Here is a 19,132-nt window from a genome sequence, read left to right on the forward strand (position 1 = left end):
TCTTCAAATCCTGGGTGGGGCTGCTGGTGTTTCATTCCACAGTGTTTCTCAGCAGGGCCCTGCTGGCCTGCGGGTAGAACCAGCCCCCCTGTGGGAACCCCAGCTTGTGGGTAGCTGTGCCGGCTCCTGGCCACTGTGACCCCCAAACACGGTCTCCACAGCCCTGGCCGAGAGCCACTGCGGATATGCCGACTGTCCAGACATTCCTTGAAGATGGTTGTTTTTTTTAATACCTTTTTATTGATTTCAGAGAGGAAGGGAGAGGGAGAGGGAGAAACATCAATGATGAGAGAATCATGGATCAGCTGCCTCCTGCACAATCCACACTGGGGATCGAGCCTGCAACCCAGGCATGTGCCCTGACCGGGAATCGAACCATGACCTGGTTCATAGGTCGACGCTCAACAACTGAGCCACGTCAGCCGGGCAAGAACTGTTTCTTAAAACATGTAGAAATTTTCAAACATTCACAAAGAACTTTATTATTTTTAAGCAATCGCCAGTTCTGCTGGAATCCCCTTTGCGGAGTGCTGAGCAGCGCGGTCAGGCGACCAGCTCTGGGCGGGCTGTGCTGCAGGCAGGGAGGGGTCCGAGGTCCCTTCAGCCCAGGAAGTCCCGCGAGAGGGAGCGGGTGCGTGGAGGCAGCGGATGTGGCAGGCCTGCTGCTCCTCTGGGAGGGAGCCCTGGGTCTGAGCGTGCTCCAAGCCACGGGAGGAGCCGAACAGCCAGCGAGAGGCAGTGGCACAGGAGGGACCCCGAGGGTGTGGCGAGAACCTCCACCCGGAGTCCTGCGGGGGGGGTGGGGGGGCCCTCGCCCTGCCCCTGCCAACTGAATCTGGAGGAGACAGGGAGTGGGGAGCTGTGGGAGCAGAGTCTCAGGGGAGCCCAGTACTCTCCTTGGAGGGCTGGCAGCCAGTCCCCCCGCCCGGGGGACACCAACACCATCTTTGTGCGCCCTGGGGACACCAACACCATCTTTGTGCGGGGTGTCCCTCCATCTTTGGGTCCCCTGGCTCCCTGGTCTGCCTGGATTGGGCGCTGCCCTCCTGCCCTGGCAGGAGCAGGGTGCCCAGGGCACCCTTCTGAGCCTCCATCTCACCTCATCTCCAGAAATCCTGACCAGACCAGGGGCTGTGTTCAAAGGCCCCGAAATGGAAGATGATGGGGCCCCTCCTGGCCCCACAGCCTCCGCCTCAGGTCCCCGGGGTGTGGGGTCGTGTCCACGCTGGGCGAGCCCAGCCTGAGGGAGAGCTGCTGCGGGTGATGGGGAGCGCTGTGGAGATTCTTTGGGGATCCCGAGCTTGCCTGAGAGGAACAGCCCTGGTCCTGCCTTTTGGGGTGGAAGAGGCTTCTTAGATCACCACGGACTCGGGCCGAAGCTGGTTTTAACTAGGAGGGGTCGTCCCTCTGCCCCTGTGGGAATCCTGGGGCCCTGCCAGCCTCCCCCTCCTGTGCGCCCGCTCAGAGGCTGCACCGCGCCCGCAGGCAGGGCTGGATGAGCATGCGTGGGAGGGAGGGCAGCCCCAAGGACAGAATCCCTAACGGTCAATGTCAGGCACCAAGACGTGAAGGGCAGAGTGAGCCGGTGCCGGGGGGCCCAAGCAGCACTCGGGTGTGGGGGGGAGCCCGAGGCTGTGACGCAGGCAAGTGGCTGGGGCATTCCCCTCCCCCCATCATCTCCCTCCAAGGGGCAAGATGGAGCCCACACTGCAAACCCAGAGAGGACCAGAGACGAATGGAAACCAACATTTTATTGAGCTCTCCTCGCCCCTCAAATCTCCTCCCGCAGATTGATTCTCTGCTGCGGGCGTCGCAGACACGGGTGTGACCAGCACTCCCCAGCGCCGCGGCATGGCCCACGGGAGGAAGGGCCAGGAAGATCCCAGAGGTATTTCATTTCTCTTACAAAAACAACCCAAACAACACGGAGGAAACCTCAGGAGTGTCCCAGCACTCAGCATTTAAATATAAAAAAGGGATCATAAGAAAACAGTTAAAAAGACAAAACCAACAAGGCCACCTCCAGGGTGGTGGGGGGGAGGGTCCAGCCCGCCCCGCACTGGCCAGCAGCGCGTCCGTCCGTCACTGGAGGAGGTGCAGGCCCCAGTCTAGCAGCAGCACCAGCAGCAGCAGCCCGGACAGCTTGCGCCCCCGTCCCTGGCCCTGGCGGGGGGCCACCTGTGAGAGGAAGCGGAGAGTGAGGACCACCTGGGGGGCTGGTGGTCAGCCCTGGGGTGTGCGCGGGGTGAGGCGGGTGAACAAGGGCATCTCCCGCAGGAACGGGGCTCTGGGACCTGGTCCAGGGAGAGGAGGAGGGCAGGAGGGTAGGAGAGGCAAGTGCCCCTGAGGACAGGCTGAGGGGTAGGGGACAATCCACTGTGCTGGTGGGAGGAACGGGGGGCGGGAGGGGGAAAGCTGCTCAGGACAAGAGTCCCCTGCCGGGCAGGTGAGTGAGGAGCCGGAGGGAAAGGTGTGGACACGGGTGTGAAGCAGGCAAGGCACCCCAGGGTCCGTGCAGCCAACAATCCCAGGCTCAGCCCCAGAGGCTTCGGGACCAGGCAGAAGTGGGGGAGCAGGCAGACAAGCAGTAGGGGGTGGCGGGGAGCGGGCCACGAGAGGGAACGCTTTACGGAGCAGCCCCACTGCCCAGGCTCACCCAGTCCCTGAGGATCAGGAAGCTCCAGAACCTTCTGTTCCCCCTGAGGTAAGTGAGACCCCCCATAACACTTGTAAGGACAACCCTCAGGCCGGTCTGGTTGTAGGTGTGAGCGAAGCTGAAAGACAGAAGGGAGAGGGAGTGGCCATTACTGCGCAGACAGGGCCGATGGCCTTGATTCCCGGTGACAGCTGTGGGGAGACGTGGGCACGTCCCCTCTCCCCGGCCACCACGCCCACCTTCGCCCTCCTCCCTGGGTGGCTCTGCAATGAGGGCCTCTCCATGCTCCATGGCCGTTTCTGGTCCTCAGTTCACCTGACTTCCTGTCTGTCTCCTCTCCCCCCTCCCCTACCCCACCCCCACCTGCCAGTGCACTTCCTGTCTGTCTCCTCTCCCCCCTCCCCTACCCCTGGCGTCTGGCCTTGCGCTCTGGACCTGGCCACATGGAAAACCCTCCACTGTCCACAGCCCAAAGAGGCGGGTCCCAGGGGAGCAGTCCTCCCTCCAGAGAAGCTATGTTTGGGTACAGGCCTGGGCTCCCCAAAAGAAGGCTGCCTCCCTGAGACCAAGGGACCGCACCGCTTGGGGCCTGGTCTCAAGTAAGAGCTCTCTGTCCCCACCCGGAGCAATCCATGAGGTCTGAGGACCCTCAGGGAGGCCGGCACATCATGAGCGTCTCCGCGGGGACTCAGGCACCAGCATCCGGGCACCACCATCGGAGCCCACTCAGCACGTCCTGTCATTCAAGGTCCGGCTGTCGGCGGCCAAGGCAGGAAGGACAAAGTGCGACGCTGGGCGGGGGCTGGTACCTGTACATGGCCATCCGGGGCAGGTGGGCAAAGCGGAGCAGCATCCATCTCACTTGCAGCTCGTCCCCGATGGAGGCCAGCCGCATGGCCACCTCGTGAGGCAGGGCTCTGAGGGGGGCAGGGAAGCAGGGTGGGCTGTGTCAGCGACTCACACCTAACCCACCCAGCCAACTGGGCCACAGGTTCCGGAGCGCAGAGCGGGGCGCGGGGCAGGGAACCTTCAGGCCTCTGGCTCCCACCTCGCGGCAGACAGCCATCGAGGTCTGTCCACCGGGGACTCCAGAAGTGGGGGCGGGGGCTTCCGGTCTGGTCTGAGCCCTCAGCCAGGGTAGGAGGACATGGAGGCATTTTGGGTATTGGAGCTGGGCAGGTGGGGGGCTGAGCCCCCCCGGATCACAGGCTGGCTTCCCACAGGGGCCTCAACTTACCCTCTTCCTCATGGGGGGGTGCTCAGGGACCTGTTCCCTGGTCCCCAATCCTGAAACCTCCTCGGTCATCACCCCTGAGAAAGGAGGGGCTGAGCAGCCGCCTACACTCCCCCAATTTCCCCGCCTGACGTGCTCCCCTCCCCCTTGGTGCCTGGGCGGGTCACAGCCCTGCTCTCCGGGGTTTGCCCACACATTCCATCCCAGTGACTAGGCCGCTGCCTGGGGATTCCCAGACCAGAGCCCTCCCAGCACAGCAGGCCCCGGCCACCTGCCCAGTCTCGGGCCATGCTCTCTGCTCCAGGAGCAATGGGGGGCGGGGAGGGTGGGGTGGGCTGGCTGGCACCAGGGAGTGGGCTGAGGTCCCACCTGCATGCCGATACCCGATACCCTGTGGGGCCTCAGGAAAACACTGTGCCAGCTGGACGTCCCTGCTGCCATCTACAGACGGGGCAGGTGGAGGAAAAAGGCGCATTGTGGGTCCCTCCCGCCCTCACAGCCCAACCAGCCCCAACCCCCAAGTCCAAGATCTAATGACTAAGAGTCCTGAGGCCTAGAGCAGCGGCGAGCACCCGGGACCCTGAACTGATCCTGGGCACGTGCCCTCTTTGCCGCCCCCCCAGCCAGGGCCAGGAGCCGCAGCAGAGTCTGAAGGGGCCTCAGGCTACCTCGATCCATCTCTTAAGGGGCCTTTGTTTAAAATTATGTATATATATATATATATATAGATTGATTTCAGAGAGGAAGGGAGAGGGAGAGAGAGAAACATCCATGATGAGAGAGAATCATTAATCAGCTGCCTCCTGCACTCCCCACACTGGGGATCGAGCCTGTAACCCAGGCATGTGCCCTGACCAGGAATCGAACAGTGACCTCCTGGTTCAAGGTCGATGCTCAACCACTGAGTCACACCTGCCAGGCTCTTAAGAGGCCTTGATGAAGAGGTCAGGGTCATGGGGGCCGGGAGGCACTCCGTCCTAAGGCCCCACGCTTGAGTCATTGGATGGCTGGCGCCGAAGGTCCTTGGATGCTCTAAGGTGCCCTCCGTGAAACGGTATCAGAACACAGCTTCCCTGCCCGGGGCACTGGCCTCCACGACCACACCCGGGGAATTCCACTCTGGAGCCCTGCCCGGACCAGAAGGCCTGCTCTCCTAACCACGCCCCCCAAAGGCCACGGACCAGGAATGGGGTGGGCGGGGCCCACAGACAGCTAGCGGGACCTACCCGAGGGGCTCAGGATAGTACTGGAGGAGACTGGTCACGCCCGGGTCCGCCGCCGCTCGCAGGCCATGCTCCTGAAGGAAGGTGCACAAGATGAGGCTCCGGGAGAGGTGTCCTGCTTGAGGCATGTCTTCTCTGGGGAAAAGGACAGACAGACACGGGCTGACCGACGCCCAAACCATGCGCCCTTACCTCTACCCTCGCCCACGCTCCCTCTGCTAAAGCCGCCATCAGCCTCCTCCCACCCAGCCCCCCAGCACGAATCCCCACACGCTGGCTGGCTGTGTGTCTCTGGGTAAGTCACCGCACCTCTCTGTTCTCCCTCAGACATTTCTAACGTCAGGGGTCTGAAATGACTCCTGAGGGCTCTGGTCTTCCCTCTTTGTGAAAAGAAAAAGGGAATCAGTGCACAAATATAAGGAAGGCTCTACACCTGGCCCCCAGGAGGCGGCTGGTCAACCACAAACCCAGGTGTCTGTCGTCGTGGTGGTGACGGCGGCTGGCAGTAGTGACCGGGAGCTCCGCTCCGTGGCACTCTGTTTCCCTGGAGCGGAGTGAGGAGCAGTCGGGCAGTCCCAGTTCCACGGGGACCCTGCCCATCTCCCAGTCTTTGTTCCTAAGCACAGTCACACATCACACAATTTCAAACATGGGATCCCTCCCACAGAGCGTTACAGCTCCTTCCTCCACCGTCTCAGCAAGGCTCTTATTTACCCCCTGCCCCCCCACCCCCAAACAACTAAGTTTCTTCAGGGCGGCCCCAAATCCTTGTGCATCTAAGCCCATCACGACACTCCTGCTCTCCCTTTCCCAGCATGCCTTGCAGCTAGGGATGGGCATGTAACCCAGTCCTGGCCACTGCCGTCTCAGAAGTCTGACGTGGGGGCTGAGAGGGAGCGGACTGGGCCTGGGCCGCTCTCCCTGCTGCTGCCTGCAGCGCAGAGTGAGGCTGGAGCCGAGCCGCCTTCCGGGGCACGGGGGTGCTGAGTACAGCGACTGCCAGGCTCAGACACAGCCACGGGGAAGAGCTGGCTCTCCGGTGGCACCATGGGAACAGAAAATGCACGCCAGTGGCTGCCTGTGCAGGAAGGTAAAACCCAGTTTGTTCAAATGGCCCTTCACTAACCTTCCCATTCCTGCAGCCAAAGGCCCACGATTTCACCCATGAACTCCCACATCCGTAACGGCTCACGTCATCACGTGATCGCTGGGCGAGCTGTGCCCTGGCTGACCATCGTGTACCCCACGCTGTACCAGACGGCTGTGGGTCCAGAGGAGGAGGATGGAACCAAAGAGTCCGAGTTCAAGTCCCCCTCTGCCACTCAGCTGCGTGACGCCCGTTCTCTCATCTGTACGGCACCCGCAGCCCCTGGCTCTGGGGTTGGGGCCTCCTGCCAGTGCCCCGAGCAGAGCCTGGAGCACTGAGGGAGGGCGCTAACCTCACGGCCTTTCCATCCTGGCCTTTCCTTTGCGTTTCCCTGTTATCTTCTTACAATAGCGTCCCGGGCTTTGAAACAGGTCTAACTCCGCACATCTGCCCGCCCTGAACCAAGACGGAGCAGAGCCCAGACCTCCGCTCCTAGAGTTATGTCTGCAGGCACCACGTGCACGGGCACCCCCCTCCGGGACAGAGGGCACCCACCTCCGGGGTCAGAGGGCACCCACCTCCGGGGACAGAGGGCACCCCCCTCCGGGGACAGAGGGCACCCCCCTCCGGGGACAGAGGGCACCCCCCTCCGGGGTCAGAGGGCACCCACCTCCGGGGACAGAGAGCACCCCCCTCCGGGGACAGAGGGCACCCCCCTCCGGGGACAGAGGGCACCCCCCTCCGGGGTCAGAGGGCACCCACCTCCGGGGACAGAGGGCACCCACCTCCGGGGACAGAGGGCACCCACCTCCAGGACAGAGGGCACCCACCTCCGGGGTCAGAGGGCACCCACCTCCGGGACAGAGGGCACCCACCTCCGGGACAGAGGGCACCCACCTCCGAGGTCAGAGGGCACCCCCTCCAGGACAGAGGGCACCCACCTCTGGGGTCAGAGGGTACCCAATTCCGGGGACAGAGGCTGCACAAGAGTGCGCCCCCACTTGCTCCAGCGTGAAAGGGTGAAGGCGCAGAAGGCGAAGGCGGGCAGGGCTCAGGGAACACAGGGAAGCTGGGGGCCCCCAGGTGCCCGGGCGAGTCTAGACAGGTGAGTCTCAACAATGCGCCCCAAAGGCAGGCGCGGCGATGGCCAAGCCGCGGCGTCAGCGAGGGCGCAGACAGGCACGGGGGTGGGGGGTGGGGGCCTCGGAGGAGGGAGGGGGCGCACAGGACAGCACTGTTCCCGAGAAGAACTGCTCGGAGCGCCTCTCCAAGAGGGACGGCTGTTTGCGTTTCCTAAGCGGGAAGCGGCAGTTTTGCGTCTGTTCCGGATGGGAGCCCACGGAAAGGCAGTGCGGGAGCGGGAGCGGGAGCGGGGCGGAGAAATCAGACATGAAGGTGTAAACACAGCCACAATGGCTCGGCGAGCCCGCGGCCTGGCATATGCCAGCGCACCTGTCAGGACAGCCCCCGCCCCAGAGGAGCTGGCAGAGAGGAGCTGGCAGGTCAGGCCCAGCATCCGCACCCGGGGGGGGGGGGGGGGGGGGGGGCGGGGCGCCGCTGCCTGCGAGGGGCCTGCAGGCACAGGTGAAAGGCAGGTAGGGCCAAGAGGCAGGGACTCCCCCAGACCCTCGGGCCTGCACACGTGTCCGGGGAAGGGCAGGGTGACCTTTCTAAGACCCTAAATGCTGTCAGCAATCCAAACGCCCAGCGCTGGGGGTGCAGCCTTCCCTCATCAGCACCGGGCGGGGGGGGGGGGGGGGGTGCTGGGGCCATGCATCCGGCCCCTCCGCAGTTGTTCACGACACGTAACCTGTGTGGTCTGACGCCACTGCTGTAGCCAGAGTGACTTCTTAGCCTTATGACTGGGGGGAGGGGAGGTTGGCTGCTGAAAGGACCAGCCCTGATCCAGGCAGCCAGGGCATGACCCCAGCCCTGCCTCGTTTCACCCCTCTTCCGGCAACTTGGCCCGTTTGGCCAGAGAAAGGAGAACTCGGGGGAGGGGCAGTTGTCCCAAAGGAAGGAGGACGGAGCTAGACTTCCACAGAGAGGACTGTGATGAAGGAAGCCGCTGAGAACCGAGGATGGCACCATCCCCGCCGGCAGAAGGAAAGGGGTCCTTTTCGTAAAAGGCAGGCGTTTCAAGGTTCCTGATCCAAGATCAACATACAGAAACCCACCGCCTCCCTGCAGGGCAACCAGAAGGGACCAGGAGAAAAGAAATACATCGTCACAGGTTTTGATCCGGGATGAATCTCACAGAACACGCTTAAAATCTCCGGAGAAACACGGAACACTCCAGCCCAGCCAGTGAGGCTCAGGGGTGGAGCGCTGAGCATCAACCTATGACCCAGAGGTCACGGTTCGATTCCCAGTGTGGGGCAGGCAGGAGGCAGCCGATCGATGATTGCCTCTCATCGTTGATGTTTCTTTCTCTCTCTTTCCCTTCCTTTCTCTGAAATCAACAAAAACATATTTTAAAAAGAAAGAAAGAAAAATGTAACACTTCGTTAAACACAGGAAAGACCCAGATGAACGGAGGCAGCGCTCGGGGGGAGGGCGCCCTGCACAGGCTGCAGGCAGTGAGCGCACACTGCACTTGAGCTGGTGATAAGCCGGTGGTTGAGGAATTGTGACCAGGAGCGCTGCCTGCACCCAGGCCCCGGGGGCTGGTGTCTATGGAAATGACCATTTCCCTGGGAAAGCAGTCCCAGCCCTCATTTGCATCGGCCTCCGGGTTCCCCCTCCCTCCGGCCCACCCCCCTCTGCAGGCTGAGGCCCCTGGAAACCCCTCCCTGCTGGGGCCTCGAGGGGACTTCACTGGGCCTGGGTCTCAGAGCCTCACCTTGACCCACTGATCCCACATCCCTCGCCCCCACCCCACCCCCACCCTACCCCCCGACAATCCCGGAAACCTTTGGCAACAAATGGGGCACCCCGCGACCAGGGCCCTCTCCTCACCCGGCCGCCTCGCCAGCTCCGCCTGCCACCCTCACCTTGGGCCCTGTCCCTGCCACTACAGACGGCTGTCACTATGCCCGATGTGTCATGGGCAGTGCCCGCTGGCCACCATCCTGTCTCCTGGCTTGGCTCACGCCTCTTTGCCCCTAAAGAACTCGGCTCTAGCGTCCCCTTCCAGATCCTAGAGCCAGGTGGGGGCACCACGGGGCTCCCACGCCATCTGCTCCCTCTGTCTCTAGCCAATCACACTGGCGTTGCGGGTCCCACATCTCTGACTTCGAGCAGGGACTCGGAGCCAGGCTGCGGGGTGGCCTCCCGCGTCACTGACACCAGCAATGCTGCCTCTCGGGGCTGCTGTGGGACAAAGGGGCGGAATCCGTGCTCATGTGCCAGCCAGCAACAGCGCAGGCGCGGCCTCCACCCTCCCTGACTCGCGGCACCGAGCGGAGCAGCGCCTGTGGCAGGACTAAGCAAAGGCCCGTGCGGAGGCCGCGGCAGCTGCCGATCCCGGAGCCGGGCCTGGCTGTCGGCATCTATTTTTTCCAACAGGTTTGCAAATATGTGGTTTAAAGCCCTTCTTTGGTGAAAGGAAGCCGCGCGTCCCCACCCACCCAGACAGCCCACACCTCACCCTCCTACAGACTCAGTGGAAAACACAGCCAGGAGCCCCGTTAGGTCCGAAGAGGTCAGGATGCAAATCTAGCCCCTGTGCAGAGGACAGCCGCCCCCGCGGCGTGGGGACACCTGCAGGCCGGGCCACACGGCTGGCCTGCTTTGGGTTAACAGCTCTGCCCTTAGCCACCAGCTCCAGGCCTGGCCTCGGTTTCCAAGCCTGGGAAATGGGGACATGCCATCTCCCTCCCAGGGCTGCATTGAAGCTGAGCGAGTCGCGTTCCGGTGCAGCATACAGTAGGTGTTCTGCCAAAGACAGACAGGCCAGGGTTGCAGAAGTCGGGGAGGGGTGTCAACCTCCTGGTGGGGGACCCACAGACCCGGGCAGGACGCTGACAATTTCAATTTCAAAAATGGCAGGCCAAGGTCAGAGGGCGGAAGGGACCAGAGGGGTCACAGGGAGGTCAGTGGAGGGAGGAAGATGCTCCTTCCAACAGGCGACAGGTCACAGGCTGTGCCCCGCGCGTGCACACACACACACACGGACACTAACAGCTGGCCCCTCCTTGGCGTGTGGACCCTCTGCCTCCTCCAGCCCAGCCTTGCCACGTGTCAGCAAACCAGGAACAGGGCATGGCCCGGCAATGCCCGCTGGACACTGGGTCCTGGGGCCAGGCCACAGGGTGCTGGGTGGGCCTGGCCGGGGAACCCTGGTCCTGTCTTTTCTGGGAGGGCTTCCACCCCCACCCCCCCGTCCCAGTCACAGCCCTGCCCCTGCCCGTGATGGGGTGATGCCCCGGTGGGTGGAGCACCCAGAGCCCACAGCATCGGGCACGCGCTCGAGCAGAACGGCCTTGACCTCAGCAGGAAGGCCTGGGCTCCGTCCCCGCTCTGCCACTGCGGTGCGACCAGGACTGACCTGAGCGGCCGGGACAGGGCCCTCTGCAGGCAAACAGCACCCCCGTCTGCCCAGGGGGGAAAGCTCCCACTGTGGCCCTCAGCGTGCCCGGCAGGCGCCAAACGGAGCCCCTAAGGAACCCACAGGTGGGACGGGAGCGGTCATGAGGGGCAGGACGGCAGCGGGGTCCCTCAGGCAGCATCCACCAAAGTCACAAATGTCCGGAACCTCTGACTTCCAGAGACGCATCCGACAGAAACCCACCCGTCCCGGCGGCCCTGGGAGGGGCACGCCGCGGGTCTGGAGGTGCCCCGGTGCCAAGATCGTGAAGGCGCGTGGCGACAGGACACAGCGGGAGGGAGCAGCTAGTTTGTGACTGTGCTGCTGCCCTGAGGAAAAGGAGAGTAAACAGACACTGCTCTCTGCACAGATCAGTCCAGCAGACCGTGTCTCTGGGAAGGGCTGGGGGGGGGGGGGGGGACCTGATTTTTATCACATACTAGTAGCCCTGCACACCAATCCGAGTGCCAGTAGCTCGCTGCCGCCCTCCAGTAGCTCTCCGCCCGCTGCCCCGCCCTCCTGTAGCCCCCCCCCCCCCCCCCCCCGCACAGCTTGCTGCCCTGCCCCCTATGCTTCCTGGCGTAACGACCATTTGCATGTTACATCTTTATTATAAAGATGCTTCTGTGCTCTGGGACCTTTACTTCCACGGGTGTGCGGCCATCACTGACTCAAAACTAAAGCAAAACCCAGCCGGCGTGGCTCAGGGGCTGAACATCGATACATGAACAAGGAGGTCAGGGCACATGCCAGGGCTGCAGGCTCGATCCCCAGTAGGGGGCGTGCAGGAGGCAGCCGATCGCTGATTCTCATCATTGATGTTTCTCTCTCTCCCTCTCCCTCTCCCTTCCTCTCTGGAATTATTTTTTTTAAAAAACTAAAGCAAAAACAACTGTTTCAAGCCCTAGCCAGTCTGGCTCAGTGGATAGAGTGTTGGCCTGCGGACTGAAGGGTCCCCAGTTCGATTCCAGTCGGGGCACATGCCTGGGTTGCGTGCTCGATCCCCAGTGGGGGACGTGCAAGGGCAGCCGATCAATGATTCTCTCTCATCATTGATGTTTCTATTTCTCCTTCCTCTCTGAAATCAATTAAAAAAAATAATTAAAAAAAACTGTTTCAAGTCAATAGCTTGACTTGGTCTGAAATGGAGCTGTTTGTCTTTTATCATTTTTATTTAATTTTATTGGTTTCAGAGAGAGAGAAACATCGACGTGTTGTTCCACTTCCCTAATGCGTTTATTGTTGATGCTTGTATGTGCCCTGACTGGGCCTCTGGAGGCGGTAGAGCTGTTCGTCTTAAAGGTCTATTTCAGTTACCAAGTACCCACCCCTACCCCCCACCCTCCTCCCTCCTCCTCCCACTCCCTCCCCACCTGGAGCGGAAGTCCAGGCTCCAGGCTCCAGCCTGGGCCATTCTGAACCTGCAGATGCTCAAACAGCCTGTGTCGGGGGGCGGGTTCACTTCCCTGAGTGATGGAGAGATCATGGGGAAAGGGAGGGAGAGGTAAGTAAGGAGAAAGGCATTTCAAGCAAAGAGAAAGTTTTGGAAATTGGCCTTGGGGGTGGGTGGGTGTTGTTCACAAACTTGGAACATTGTGGCTTGAAAGGGACTCTTGAGGCCCCGGCCCCGGGGTGCCGCCCTCCGCCTGCAGCCAGCCTGCCTCCTCGACCAGCGGTGCGGGTGCTGGCCGCCCCGCCCGGCCCCGGTGCCTGCTGCACCCTCCGCCCCCCCCCCAGGCTGGGGGACCCGGGCCAGCCCAGTCCCAGCTTCGCTCTGGCCGCTCTCTGGGCCTGTGACTTCATCTCCGGGTGACCCCCACATCCTTTTTATTTGCATCAACCTCCCTCAGAAGGAGGGGACTGTCCCCCCATTTCACAGATGGGGACCTGAGAGGGCTGAGAACGGAAATCCAGAGCCTCTTCGCCACAAAAGCAGGGTACGCACATCCGGGCTCCAGAAATACTCTGACGCAGCAACCTGGGCGGACACGCTCGGAGAAACGCGTCATTCCACCTGTTCGCACCCTGCCCTGGAGCCCAGAGGTGGAGGCGGGGCGGAACGGACATGTGCACACATACAGTTTTAACCCTGTGGGAGGGGCCCCCCTATTTACAGGTGAGGAAACTGAGGCTCAGCAGTGAAGGGCTGGTCACCCATCGGAGGCCTCCAACTCCAGGCACTTCCTTTAGAGCCACCGTTCAGGTCAAAACGTGGCAGGAGCTGTTCAAGCCGGATTCACGGCCTGGGGTTGCCCTGGGCACCTGGCGACGTAAGCTCCGGAACCTCAGCTTGGTGCAGGGCCGGCACCCCGTCCTCCCCGCGTCCACACGTGGTGGGCAGGTGGCCCCGGGAAAACAGAAGGAGGCGGGTCTGGGTGGGTCTCCACAGGAAAGATGGGAAGAAGGCGTGGCGAGGGACACAAGTGAGGAGCCAGCTGTGACTCCATTTATGCAAATGTGTACATATCACTGGTTACATACATTTTTTAAAATATTTTTAAATTTATTTATAGGAAGGGAGAGGGAGGGAGATAGAAACATCAACGAGAGAGAATCATGGATCGGCTGCCTCCTGCACACCCGCTACTGGGGACCGAGCCCACAACGTGGGCATGTGCCCTGGCCTGGCATTGAACCCTGACCTCCTGGTTCATAGGTCGACCACTGAGCCACACCGGCCAGGCTGGTTACATACGTTATGTACAAATGGAAACACAGAAGACCTGGAAGGAAATGTGTCTCGTAGCGGCTACCTCTGGAGGGGCTCGCGGAATGCCTGGGGTAGTTGGCAAGGGATGGAGGAAGGCTTCAGTGTTCTGAGTATATAATTACTTCTGCAACTAACATATCACCCTCACCCCAAACTCAGCAGTTCACCTGTGGCCTTTGTCCTGTGTGAGCCTGGCCATGCGACCACCTCTCTGATCATTATTTCCTCAAAGGCACAGGGAGGAGGACCCCCTCAGCCCGGGGACAGGACTGGAGATTCAACCACGGCCACCGCCATTTGGCTCCGTGGCTAGAGCTCCCGCCTGCGGACGGGAGGGTCCCGGGTCTGATCCTGGTCAAGGGCAAGGACCTTGGTTGCACATTCCCAGGCCCTGGACGGGGTGCATGCAGGAGGCAGCCAGTTGCTGTGTCTCCCTCACCCTTCCACTCTCTAAAAACCCATGGAAAAATGCCCTCAGGTGACCCTGAAACCCTCAGCAAGACAGAAGCGAATCGGTTCCTGTTTCCAGTTCTACCTGAGTGTGGTTTCAGGTGGCGTCGTAACCCCTCAGGAACGTGAAAAGACACAGGTGTGTGCGTGCCGCCTTCACACCTGCCCAGGGACAAAGTGGTTTCCGCTGTTTGTGGGGTTCATGGGAGAAAAAAACGGCCCCATGGTCACCTGGGGGGGTCTCCCCACCGGAGCAGGCCAACCCGGCCCCAGGCCGGCGGGGGCCCAGGCAGGCAGGGCGGAGCGGCTGCCGGGCCCGCCTGGAAGACACTCGGGGGGGGGGGGCCCGGGTGCTCGGCCGGCTCGGCCACGGGACACGCGGCAAATTCCTTGGCCCCTCGGACTCGGGACGAATTCCTCGGATGTAAAACAAGCGTTGGGGAGATTCTTTTCTGTCTTTTCCTTCTTGATTATCTATAGAAATACTCCAAACTGCAGCACAAGTGTAACATTAATAATCCTCTTGACAACAGGTTTTGAGAGTAATTTTTTAAAAATATATTTTTATTGACTTCAGAGAGGAAAGAAGAGGGAGAGACAGAAACACCAATGAGAGAGAATCATCCATCAGCTCCCTCCTGCATGGCCCCCACTGGGGATGGAGCCCACAACCTGGGCCTGTGCCCTGGGACTGGAATCGAACCCAGGACCCTTCAGTCCGCAAGCCGACGCTCTATCCACTGAGCCAAACAGCCTAGGGCTTGAAGGTAATTTTAAGTCAGTTTGCTGTGGTTGGTCTGAATGTTTGGGTGTCTCCATCCCCCCTCCCTCTCCCCTGCCCCCCATTCCTATGTTGAAAACCTAACAGGCCACGGGGCTTTAGGAGGCGGGCCCTTGGGAGGGTCCGCCAATAGGATTCGTGCTTTTCTGAAGGGGCCCGCCCCGTCCTCCAGGGCGGAGACGGAAGTCAGTGGGCCCTGACCTTGGCCTCCCAGCGCCCAAAGTGCGGGAAATATGGGCGGGAAATAAATCGTGTTGCTCATGAGCCACCCAGTCTGTTATGATAAACAGTTCAACGAGATGAAGAGAAAACAGGTGGGGGGGGGGGGGGGGAGGCAGGGCAAGAAAAACCCAGCGGTCACGTTCTCAGAGTCACAGGGGGTTGCAGTCACCAGGACCTGGGGGACACCAGCAAGCGGACCCCGTGCCTTCCCAGCGCCATTGGAAGGGCAGGTGTCGGTGCCGATGCCACCCGGTCGGCCGGTAAGTTAAAGAGCGTGTACTGACGGTGGCCGAGGGGCTATCCCTGCGGAGCCCAGGGCAGGCAGCCCTCGGGGTCTCTTCCCCCCAGACTGGGGTCTCCCTGCAGTGCCTTCCCAGCCCTTTTGCAGCCTCAACCCCATCTTTACACCCTTCCTCTGCCTCCGCAGGCTGGCACGGGGGCGGGGGGAGCTGCTCCCTCCTCCAGGCAGGCCTCAGAACCCAGCTGCTCCCCACCAATCAATGGCTCCGCATCTTCCTCCTCCCAGCACTTGGTAAACAGACCTGGATGGGCACTCGGCCCATTAAAGTCTCATTAAACGTTTCCTGGTCTGTCTGCCCAGCTCAGCGCAGGCCCAGTGAACACGGACAGCTTGGGGGAGCCAGGCGGCATGTCACACGCTGTGGGAGCTGGGCTCAGGGTGCCGGGCAGGCCTGGCTGGGGGACCCTAGAGTGGACACACGCTCACCTTCGCCAAAGGGCAGGCGTGAGAGCCTGGTGGGGAGGCAGCTGTGAGGAGGCGGCCCGCGTGCAGGGCACACACAATGCTCACCCACGGGAAGCTAGCGTCCCGGGAGCCTGAGCTCCGGCCGCGCTGGGCACCCGGGGTCACACCTGAGTCGGTCCATGGAGCCCGCAGCTCGCCCTGCCCTGCCTCAGGGGGCCCCTCCTGAGCTCCAAACCAGACACACAGGCCACCTCGATCTTAAACCTCCCGTTCACAGCGAGCCTCCAACAGCCAGGTGGGCTTTGCTTTGCTTTTCGGTGGCTAATCCTCACCTGAGGCTATTTTCCCACCGATTTTAGGGAGAGAGGGAGACAGAGGGAAAGACAGAGAAACATCGATGTGAGAGAAACACATCGAGGGGTGGCCTCCTGCACGAGCCCCGACCAGGGCCCGGGCCAGGGAGGAGCCTGCAGCCAAGGTACATGCCCTTGACTGGAATCGAACCCGGGACAATTTGGTCCACAGGCCGGCGCTCTAGCCACTGAGCCAGACCGGCTAGGGCGGCTTGTCTTCGCCCTGGAACATGCACTTCCTCTGAGTCTGGTGACCGGGTGTCTTCTCCTGCCGCCAGAAAAACAGGTTTCCCGAGCAGGCCCGGTGTTTTGTGTTGTCACATCCTAATGTTGACTCTAGGAAAATCAGCTGCTCCCCGGAGCCGCCCCGAGGCCCTGGCCGCCAGACCTGGCTGCATCCCGTACATCCCCCGTATTTCTCGCAGGGAGCCCGGCCCCAACCCACCCTGGGCAGGACAAAGGGACGAGGGGGCGGCTGCACGCGTCCACTGCGGGCGCTGCAGGCTTCCTGGCGGCCGCCAACAACACACCCGAGCGTGCGGGGACTTCCTCGGAATGGTTCTGAGCAGAGGGTCAAGCAGCCGGTCTCTCGTGGGCTCCACTCTGCCCGAGGCAGGGGGGCAAGAAGCCATTCCCCATCTACAAACTTAGTAGGGCCCCCAAACAGGACTTTCCAGGAGCGGGCGTGCCTCCGGGCCAGCTCAGGACACAGCGGAATGGACCCCTTCCCGACGCCCCTTCCGTTTACCAGAGACGCTCACAGGTGCCAACGCGGCCGACACTGCTCTCTGCCTTCTCTGCAGCTCCGGGAGCCCAGCTCTTCACCTACTGCCCACCCGAAACTGCCCACAGCTGGCACAGCCGGCCCCTGCCCACTCCGCCCCTGGGCCCAGGCTGGGCTGGAGCTCCTGCTCTCACGGCACCCAGACGGGCTAAGTCACACCAGTGGGCCCACACGGGCCATTTCACACCGCCCTTCGTGTCCTGGAGGCAGGACAATAAGGTCCCGGGACAGAGGAGGTGGTGGGAGGAGCGGGAGGACAGCACCTTTACCCAAGGCAGTCAGAGAAGACTTCTCAGAGGAGGCGGCAATGATGAGAGTGACACCCATAGGGGGCGTGCTGAGCGTATCCCTCCACTTGTTTTAAGCCTCACACCATCCCATGGAAGGCCTCTGGGGATCCCTGGTGCTTGGAGGAATATCCCGGCCGAGATAGGTCCCACCTAAACCAAGATCAACTGGCCGCCAACTCAGAAGGTTTATTAAATATGTTTCCACCCAGCTGGCGTGGCTCAGTGGTTGAATGACGACCTATGAACCAGGAGGTCTTGCTTCCATTCCCGGTCAGGGCACATGCCGGGAAAGGGGGGGAGGTTGCAGGTTCTATCCCCAGTAGGAGGTGTGCAGGAGGCAGCCAATCAATTATTCTCTCATCACTGATGCATCTCTCTCCCTCCCGCTCCCTTCTTCTCTCTGACGTCACTGAAAACATAACGTATATCCCCCTGCCCAGGAAGACATTCTGAGGCACTGGCTGAAAGCCCGCAGCTTGGAAGCCAGTCTTCCTAGATACTGAAGACATATTAAAACAAAAACTAAAGAAAAGCACACACACACACAAAAAAAACCAACTAGCAACACTAAACTTGTACAGCCTAAGGTTGGTAAGACTGGAGAAGCCACAGCGAAATCCCTGTGACCTTGAGGTGCAGAAGATGGTGGGAAATCCCCACATCCTGGAGTGAGGAGGGAGGGGAAGAGTGGAGGAGAGGTGAAACAGGAGGAAGAGCAGCACTCAGCAGCCGGCACCCGGACCTAGGCCCAGCCTCGGCCTCAGACAGACCAGGTAGGGAACCAGTGCAAACGGTACCAATACTACAAAAACTACAAAAACGCGCCGCTCCTGAAAACTCATCCCTAAGGCACGCCCAGAAGAAGTAGAATAAGGTTCAAGTGTTAACTCCAGGACGCCACTAACGGTGAACACTTGGCGAGGCGTTCTCCACACCCGGTTTGGAAACCTCATGGACCCATTTTACAGAATGAGCAAACTGAGGCCCCGCCGTAGAGCAGCGCAGCGAAGATCACACAGAGGGACTGAGCGGAGGGTTTGTGCTCGGCTCCCAGAGCATGGCTGTGAGCTTTCAGCATTTAAGCTCCCTCCTGGAACCGCACCGTTTCTCCGTCTGTAACATGGGACCCATCCTGAGGCGGCGGGGGAGCCACAGGCCGTCTCCTCCTGACGAGGGAAGGACCGGCTGAGCACCTCCGGGCCGGGAGCTGGAGCTGGAGCTGGAGCTGGAGCCCAGCCGACGGAGCAAACCCTCTCCGGAGCGCAGGCAGCAGGTGCCGCGCAAAATGTTACAACCGCAGCAGCAGCACAACAACAGCCCGTCCAGCCCCGGGGCTCGCGCTGCAAAATTACAGTAACAATTCGCCATCGGCTCACAAAACGACTCGCACCCCGGAGGCCTGAGCGCGGGGCCGCGGCCGGTCACCGGATGGAGTGCGGACCCCCGGCCGCCGCCTCCCGCCTCCCGGGAACAGGCCGCGGCCCCCGCGGTTCGCACGCCGCCCCCCGCGGCCCCCGCGCAGGCCCCGCAGGGGAGTGGCGCCGCGCCCCGGCCGCCCAAGTTCCTGCTCGGACTTCCCCGGTCCCGCCATCAGCCCCGTCGCTCACTCCGGGCAGGTGCGCGGCGGCGGGCGGCACCTCGGTCCCGCGGGGACGGTGCCCGACGCCATCTTCCCTTTTTGGTGGCCGCCCGGCTGGCGCCCCCGCGTCCCGGCCCGGTGCGCACGGGGGGTACGGGCTCCCGGCCCCGAGGCCGCGCGGGAGGGCGGGGCGGGACGGCGAGGGATCCGGTCCTCCCGGGGGGCGCTCAGGCCGCCCCATCGCTCGGATGCGGGGACGGAGGCCCGCGGGGAGCCCAGGTCCCCCCAGAGAGGGGGTGTCTCGGAGCCAGGGTCCCGCCAGCGACACCCCCGACAGCTGCTGGGGGCTCCCGCCTTCCAGCCGCCCGCACCCAGGGCCGCTCCGGGGGCTCGGGCTCGGGCTGGGCCGCGGGGCGGGCGGCCGCGGGGTGGGGGTCCCCGCAGGGAAGGCGGGGCTCGGACTCACCTCGCGTCGGCGGTGGCGGTGCCAGGCGTGGCGGTGCCCACGGCGCTCAGCCCGGCGGCGGAT

The 19,132-nt window shown here is 62.1% G+C and overlaps 1 protein-coding gene across 2 annotated transcripts; it reads right to left on the reverse strand.

The window, feature by feature from the left end:
* Window positions 1-1,736: 1,736 nt before the first annotated feature.
* Window positions 1,737-19,132, reverse strand: BIK (BCL2 interacting killer). Of its 2 annotated transcripts, none has more exons than XM_079775828.1 (5): window positions 19,070-19,132; window positions 5,117-5,248; window positions 3,466-3,573; window positions 2,657-2,774; window positions 1,737-2,178 (listed from the first exon to the last, which is right to left on the reverse strand). In XM_079775828.1, exons 2-5 carry the CDS (start codon window positions 5,239-5,241, stop codon window positions 2,083-2,085), a joined length of 447 nt encoding a protein of 148 aa, XP_079631954.1. In that variant the 5' UTR covers window positions 5,242-5,248; window positions 19,070-19,132; the 3' UTR covers window positions 1,737-2,082. The 2 variants fall into 2 exon arrangements, with proteins under 2 accessions (XP_079631954.1, XP_079631955.1); XM_079775829.1 differs by having other exon boundaries at window positions 5,117-5,243; window positions 19,070-19,109.

Source organism: Cnephaeus nilssonii (assembly GCF_951640355.1).
Source record: "Cnephaeus nilssonii genome assembly, chromosome: 6".
Lineage (NCBI taxonomy): Eukaryota > Metazoa > Chordata > Mammalia > Chiroptera > Vespertilionidae > Cnephaeus > Cnephaeus nilssonii.